The sequence below is a fragment of the Entamoeba dispar genome, genomic scaffold (assembly GCF_000209125.1).
Source record: "Entamoeba dispar SAW760 scf_1105229461757 genomic scaffold, whole genome shotgun sequence".
NCBI classification, from domain to species: domain Eukaryota; phylum Evosea; order Mastigamoebida; family Endamoebidae; genus Entamoeba; species Entamoeba dispar.
Window position 1 is genome coordinate 5,392 of NW_001854852.1, and position 7,353 is coordinate 12,744.

The following is a 7,353-nucleotide window of genomic DNA, read 5'->3' on the forward strand; positions in this document are numbered from 1 at the left end:
CTTTTTATATTTTCTGTTTTCATACTATATCTCAATTTTGAAGACATTAAATTAATAATGAAATAAATAAAAAACAAATAAGAAATAGGTAATAATTAATATTTTATTATAATAAGAAGTGAATATTAGTTTGTTCAACTTATTTTATTTTTATTCAAATAGTGTTTTTTCAAACAAATTGGACTTATAGATAAGAACATAAGATAATAAAAAAAGAAAGAAAAAGAATAAAATATAAAAAGAAATTTTTATAAAGAAGAAGAAAAAAGAATTATCAAAGAAAAAGATAGAAAAAATAAAGAAAATTAAGAATGAATAAAATGTTGGAGTTTTAGTTTAAAAGGTTCGTTTTTCTTAGTTGTAGGAAGAGAAGGATGAAGAAAAGTATGAAGATCTAATGGATATTCAAATGTGTCAATCATAATGATATCTCGTGGTTGTCCTAGAATAGCTTTCATAGATTTAATTGAACGATCTGGTTTTCTCCCAAAAATACAATAGACAAATTCTTTTTCACTACCAGTTAATATTGATTTATTTTGTTCCATCCATGAACGAATTGGACCTATAACATATTTTCCTGAAGTTTCACCAACTATATAAATAGGATTATAAGGAGTAAAATCTAAAGCATCATAAATAATAGGAATTTTACTAATTTTATTGGTTCCATCACGATTTAATTGTGATCTGTAATAGAGTTTTGGAGTTTTAACCTAAATAAAATTAAAATTAAACATAAATTTAAGAAGAAGAAGAAAAAAAAAAAGAAACTTCATAAATATCACCATGTACAGCTAATGCAAGTTTATGAGCAATTTCACCTGAAAGAGATTTAATATTACTATAATAAATGATTAAAGGTTTTGTCATTAAGATAAAAAAATTTATAAGAAAAAATTAAATAAATAACAAAAACTTTTCATCTCAAAAAATCATCTAAAAACCCCAAAAAAGAAAACTATAATTAATGATAAAATAAATTATAATATAATAAAATAATAATAAATATAATAGAAAAGACATTCAACTCTAATATAATATAAATGAAAGGAATAATATATTTAATAATATTTAATTTTCTAATTATAAATGTAAAAAGTGAAGATCAAAAAGATTATTATGAACCAGGAGGATTATTTTGGGGACTTTCAACAAGTATGGTATTAATAGTAATAATTGTAATATTTAGTGGATTAATTATTGATGCAATCAAAATGAAATATTTTGATATATGGAAAGGAATTTAAATATAAATTAAATATAAATTCAAATAATTTAATTTTATTTATTAAAATTTTTAATTATTATTTTAAAATCAAAATAAAAAAAAAAGGATTAAAGAAATTATTAATTTAATTTTATTCATCAAATTGTTCTCTTGCAACCATTCCTAATGAAATTTCTTTATCACCATTAATAAATAATTCAAGTTGTTTTTGATCTTGTAATAATGTTTGAATTTGACATTGTTCATTTAAATTTTTATTAAGAACAAATTCTTGAAATTTTTGTTCTAATTGATAAATTATAGGAGTATTAATCCATAAATATTGATGTAAATATACATAAAGTAATGATGATGAATAAATATCTTCAATTTTAAGGAAATAATTAAATATTCCAATAATATCTTTTTGATTATTATTTTTAAGACAATATATCATAAAATAATGTTCCCAAATAGTATTATAAATAATTTCCATATATCTTTCAATTTTATTCATTTCACTTATTTTTTTAAATAAATATTTTACTGTTTCTATAAATATTTCTTTTGTTGAATTAAATCTTCCATGAAATTTACAAATACTATTCATTGCTTTTCCAAATTCATTTCTTGCAACTAAATATCCAATATATAAATTAAAACTTTCTATATTATCAATTAATGTTACTAATGTATCAATATATTTATTTGGTTTTTTAATTATTACTTTTTCATAATATCTAAATACTACTGGAATAATATCTGTAATAATACTTTCTCTTAATTCAATATTAACTCTCATTGTATCATAAAAATATTTATATTCTTCTGAATCAAATGCAACTAGTAATCTTGCTATATTTGGTATTTCTGGTAATTCTATAAATGCTGGAATATCTCCAATATATTCATTAAGTCCATGAATAATAAATAAATAATTTAAATATAATTGATATGATGGATAAATTTTATTATTCATTAAATGTATTATCATTAAATTTATTCCAACTGGATAAATACTTCCTTCCATAAATAAATTTATCATTGGTGTTATTAATGTTCCATTAACTTTTATTATTTCTTTTTTTCTTAATTCTCCAATATATTGAATAATTGGTAAATAATATCTTATTCCATATAAATTTTGTTCAATTCTATCTAAAATATTTGTTTCTTCTTTAATTTTTAAAAAGATTTTTTTAATAATCATAAGTTTTTCTTCTACTTCTTGTAAAAATATTCTATCAATATTATCTTCTTCCATTATTCTTTCTTTAACTTCTTTATTAATATCTTCATAATATATTCTAAAAAATTCTTTTATAACTTTATTAACTCTATTATCTTCACTTTTTTCTTCTAATTCTTCTATTAATATTTCTATATTTCCTGTTCCTATTAATATTTGTAATCCTTCTGTAATAAATTTTGCATTTTCTTTATATTCTGGTAATAAATATCCCTTATTAATACTATCTTTATAATATGAAATACATTCTTCATCTCCTCTTCCAAATATTAAACATGGTATTAATCTAATACATTGAATCATTCTTTCAAATCCTGGTGATGTACAAATAATACTACTCCATTCTTTTTTTCCTATTATTTCAATATAACTTGGATAATATATATTATTCCCTTCTTTATTATATCTTTTATATTCTTCAAATTCTTCTTCATTTTCTCTTTCTTCTACTCCTATAATTGGTTCTGTAATTTTTATTCCTGTCATATTATTACTTAAATTTCTTCCTTCTGAATCAAATATACTTTGCATTATTTCTTTCTTTCCTTTATCATAAACTATTATTGTTGTAATTCTTTCTTTTCCTTCATGACTTTTTCCTGCTAAAAATCTATAATTTTCATATATCATTAAATCTTTATATTCTAATCCATATCTTTCATCTATTCCAAAGAAATATATTTCTGTTCTATTTCTTCCATATAATATTCCTGTAATATAATTCTCTTTTTTTTCTTTACTAATTTTATATATTATTTTTTCAACTGCACAATGTTTTTCACTTATTATTTGTATAGAAAATATTATTTTTGGTATATTAACTTGATATCCAAACATAATTCCATCATTCCCTCCTACTATAACTATTATTTCTTTTTCTATTCTTTTTATAGAAATAAATGTTGGTACAAATTCTTCTAAATAAAATATATTTGTAAATGGTCTTCTTCCTGATTCAGATATTTCAATATATGGTCTACTATCACTTATTCCTTTCATATAATTTGGTTGACTTGTAAATGTTGGATATGATACTTCACAATATGTTGCTTCTTTATTACTTTCTTCCATTTCTTTAATACTTAATTTCTTTTCAATTGGTCTTCCTATTTTTCCAAAACAATTAATTCTAACTATTTTAATTGAAAATCCTTTTGTAGTAACTATAAAATAATAATAATTTTTATTATTTCCTATTTTAACTTCATTAAATACTTTATTTACTCCTTCAATATAATAATTAATTATTTCATTCCCTTTATTTTTAATTACTCCAATAGTATTTTCCATTACAATTATTATTCCACTTTCAATCCCTGTATCAACACTTACTGCTGACATTATTTCACTTTGACATTCAATACTTGTTTTATTTATTTTTGATTCTTTAGAATATATTTCAATTCTTTTCCCTTCTATTCTATAATACATTTCTCCTTCTTTACAGAATCCATTTATTTTTCCACTTGGATATTCTTCTTCTACTCTACTATTTTCAAAATATACTATAGGTTGGTCTCTTAACTCCATATTATTTATTCTTTATTTAAGTTCTTTTTCTAAATACCTTTATTTTTTATTATTTTTTATTATTTTTTATTATTTCTTTTCTCTTTTTTGTCAACCCTTAAATTTTTTCTCCTTTTTGATTTTTTTTTTTTTTTGACTTTCATTTCTTCTCTTTTTACTTTTTCTATTATTTATCTTTTTTTTTTTCTCTTTCTCTTTCTTTTTATTTCTTATCTTCATCATTCTGACTTTTTCTCCTCTCATTAATTTTTCTTCTTACTTTTTATTCTTTCTTGTTTCATCTTATTTTATTTTTGTTTATTGTTTATTCAACTCTGATTCTTTTTGTTTATATTCTTCCTTACAGTTTATTTCTATTATTCATTCTTTGTTTTATTTATTCTTAGTCTTCTATTCCTTGTTATCTTTCTTACTTCTTATTCTTGCTTAAGTTTTTATTTTTCATTTATTTCCCTCATTTTGATTACTATTCTTCTGTTTTCTTTTCATTTCTTTACCATTGGTTTAAATTTCTTTCATACTATTAATTAATTTATTTACTTTTAATGAAAGTATAATTTTGATTGAGTAGATCACAAAAAATATATGATTATTGGATATTGATGTTATTCTTCTCAAAGATAGTGTTAAATTATGTGATAATAAAAAGGTATTATAGAATATAATATATTGGATTGAGAAAGTTAGAAGAAATGAGGGAATGATAGTAAAAAAGACAAAGAAGAGTTAATTATTCTTCTTAGTAGTGGGGGGTTTGTTTCCATAAATGAGGATTTGAGTAACAATGATAATATTAACTAAAGCACCAAGAGTATAAGAGAAAAGCATAGTAAAATCACCATCCATTTCTTTTAAAGTAGTGAAAATTCTAATAATATTACCAGCAGTAAGTCCAAGAGTAGTGAGGAGGGATAAAGATCCAGTAGATTTTTCAACAAAATTAGAGTAGATTTGAGGGATTTTAGCAATAATGAAAAAGGGGATTGTTAAAGCTTGTAAAATTTCTAATAGAGATAATGGGAATAAACCAAAAAATAGAATAAAGAAGAAAGACAAAAAAGTACAAGCAAAAGTATAAAATATAGGAGTAAATTTGTTTGCATAATAAAGAATTAAAAGAATAATAATAATGTCTTGAACAAGTAAAAAGAAATAATCAAAATAAGTACTTAAAGGAAAATTGTTTTGATAATGATAATTAAAAGAAATTGAATAGAGAAATATTTCAATAGTAAAAGATTGAAGAGAAACACCATAACCTGTTTTAGCATTATAAATAGATAGAATTTGAGGGACTTTCATAAACATTGAAAAACTAACAATAATATAACCTAAGAATTTACTTAAAAGAAGTGAAACGTCCATTGAAAAAAGGAAGTTCTATTAAAAAAAAATAATAATAAAATTTATTATTTATAAAATTAGAAATAAATTATTAATTTATTTGATATTCATTCTAAAATTAATTGAATAAAAAATCAAATTAATAATCATTATTCAAATTTTATCATTCATTTCTTATTTCTTTATTTTTTTTATCTTTTATTTTATTCTCTTTTTATTTCTTTATTATTCATCAATTGGTTTTATTAATTTATTCAAATTCATTTAATTATCTTTTTTTTAATTGATTTATCTTATTAATAATAGAATTAATGTTAAAATCTATATTATCATTCTTGATATTTTTGATTATACATATTTTATCAATTAAATTCAACAATTATTTAGAAATTACATTAGAAATAATTTAATAAATTTATAAATCAGAATAAAATCAATATTAATTGATTAAATGAAGATTAATTAAACAATTTATTAAAGAAAAAATATTTATTGAAATTGTTTATGAAAATTATTCTAACAATATCAAAGATAAAATCAAAAGTCAATTTGTATAATTCTATCAATAAAAATAATTATTACATTTATCATAAATAAGATTTAATATTGAAATAAATAATAAAGTTAATTGTAATAAACTATATTAAATGATATTAAATGTATTAGAATAAATATAATAATTCTATACATAAAAAATATACATAATGATATAGTTTTAAATAAAATATAGATTTTTATATTGATATCTAACTATTATAGATAAAATAAGAAAAACAATATTTTAACTTAAATATATTTATAAATATCAATAAAAGAAGATTATCAAATAGAATAAATAAGAAATAGAGAATGAAAATTAAATATAACTATTATAAAGAAATAATAAAACTTAATCTAGATATAAATAAGAAAAGAATAAGATAATTAATCAAATGAAATAAAACAAAGAAAAATACAAATAAGAAGAATAATAAAATAAAAAATAATTTAAATTATTTGTATTTTCATTGTTTTGAGAATTTATTATATTATAATTATTGTTATATTCATCATCAATCTATATATTATCAGAATTTTTATTTAATATGATATATTTTGAATATAACTTAAATCATTATATAATTAATATATAATTTATTTAATTTGTAATATCATTATTGTTATTATATATCATTTTCTTATTTCTTTTAATTTTTTATTAATAAATTATGATTTAATCAAATAATATGTATAATAAATTGAATAATTTCTATTTATATTATCTTTAAATTCATTATTTTCTAATACTTTTATTTATTTAAATACTTATTGATATATTTTCATTTTTTATATTTCTTTCATCATTATTATTTGTTTTATTTTGTTTATTATATTGAAGATATAATTATGATATTCTTATAAATTTAATATCATCTCATGATAATAAGTATTTGTTATAAGTAATTATTATTAAACAATTTATTGATATTATATAATGAAGTGGATATTGTATATTTATATTTTCTATTTCTTTAAGTTATTTATTTGTTATTAATTTAAATATTTCTTCATTTACATATTTATATTATCAATTTTTCTAATCTTTCTCATTCTATATACTAATAATATATATGATATAGATGTTATATTATTTATATAATATTTACATTATTTTATATTTTGATCAATTTATTAATGTATTTTCATGTATTACTATTATTATAATATATTTATTCTTTTATATATTTGCAAAATCTAATGATTTATTAATCATTTATTTATTATGATATTATTCTTTTATTTTATTAATTCTTTTAAATTTTTCTTTTTATTATTCATTTTCTCTTTTTATTTTATTTCTAAAATAATCACTCTTTTCATTATTCATTCTTGATATTTATTTTATTTCTATTATTTTATTGTGTTGTTGATTTTATCAAATTTTCAATTATATTCTAATTATTTCTTTTTTAATTTTATCTCTTCAACTATAATCATAATTGATATCAATTTTTGATATATATAATTTATCTCTTATTGA

The 7,353-nt window shown here is 18.5% G+C and overlaps 3 protein-coding genes across 3 annotated transcripts, besides 28 other annotated features; all 3 read right to left on the bottom strand.

Moving 5' to 3' along the window:
* Positions 1-17: part of a repeat region that runs on past the window's edge.
* Positions 18-45: 28 nt separating this feature from the next.
* Positions 46-115: a sequence feature (AT_rich).
* Positions 116-192: 77 nt separating this feature from the next.
* Positions 193-321: a microsatellite.
* On the bottom strand, positions 306-873 carry EDI_099760 (uncharacterized protein; the record flags this gene model as incomplete). The annotated part of the gene is made up of 2 exons (XM_001738917.1): positions 306-716; positions 775-873. 2 exons carry the CDS (start codon positions 871-873, stop codon positions 306-308), a joined length of 510 nt encoding a protein of 169 aa, XP_001738969.1.
* Positions 719-773: a microsatellite.
* A 4-nt stretch (positions 874-877) lies between the features above and the next one.
* Positions 878-912: a sequence feature (AT_rich).
* Positions 913-962: 50 nt separating this feature from the next.
* Positions 963-1,074: a microsatellite.
* Positions 1,075-1,243: 169 nt separating this feature from the next.
* Positions 1,244-1,366: a sequence feature (AT_rich).
* On the bottom strand, positions 1,362-3,989 carry EDI_099770 (uncharacterized protein; the record flags this gene model as incomplete). The annotated part of the gene is made up of 1 exon (XM_001738918.1): positions 1,362-3,989. One exon carries the CDS (start codon positions 3,987-3,989, stop codon positions 1,362-1,364), a length of 2,628 nt encoding a protein of 875 aa, XP_001738970.1.
* Positions 1,733-1,756: a sequence feature (AT_rich).
* Positions 2,133-2,214: a sequence feature (AT_rich).
* Positions 2,388-2,417: a sequence feature (AT_rich).
* Positions 3,200-3,220: a sequence feature (AT_rich).
* Positions 3,624-3,651: a sequence feature (AT_rich).
* Positions 3,990-4,027: 38 nt separating the features above from the next.
* Positions 4,028-4,200: a microsatellite.
* Positions 4,201-4,249: 49 nt separating this feature from the next.
* Positions 4,250-4,440: a microsatellite.
* Positions 4,308-4,482: a microsatellite.
* Positions 4,483-4,715: 233 nt separating this feature from the next.
* EDI_099780 (uncharacterized protein) lies at positions 4,716-5,369 on the bottom strand (the record flags this gene model as incomplete). Its single annotated transcript, XM_001738919.1, has 1 exon — positions 4,716-5,369. A coding segment is annotated over one exon (654 nt), but the record flags the coding sequence as incomplete, so codon positions are not given.
* Position 5,370: 1 nt separating this feature from the next.
* Positions 5,371-5,480: a sequence feature (AT_rich).
* A 10-nt stretch (positions 5,481-5,490) lies between these two features.
* Positions 5,491-5,634: a microsatellite.
* Positions 5,635-5,671: 37 nt separating this feature from the next.
* Positions 5,672-5,849: a sequence feature (AT_rich).
* A 48-nt stretch (positions 5,850-5,897) lies between these two features.
* Positions 5,898-6,147: a sequence feature (AT_rich).
* A 38-nt stretch (positions 6,148-6,185) lies between these two features.
* Positions 6,186-6,221: a sequence feature (AT_rich).
* A 14-nt stretch (positions 6,222-6,235) lies between these two features.
* Positions 6,236-6,314: a microsatellite.
* Positions 6,315-6,353: 39 nt separating this feature from the next.
* Positions 6,354-6,534: a microsatellite.
* Positions 6,535-6,578: 44 nt separating this feature from the next.
* Positions 6,579-6,707: a microsatellite.
* A 66-nt stretch (positions 6,708-6,773) lies between these two features.
* Positions 6,774-6,809: a sequence feature (AT_rich).
* A 10-nt stretch (positions 6,810-6,819) lies between these two features.
* Positions 6,820-6,912: a microsatellite.
* Positions 6,913-6,927: 15 nt separating this feature from the next.
* Positions 6,928-7,056: a microsatellite.
* Positions 6,961-7,153: a microsatellite.
* Positions 7,113-7,296: a microsatellite.
* Between the last annotated feature and the right edge of the window lie 57 nt (positions 7,297-7,353).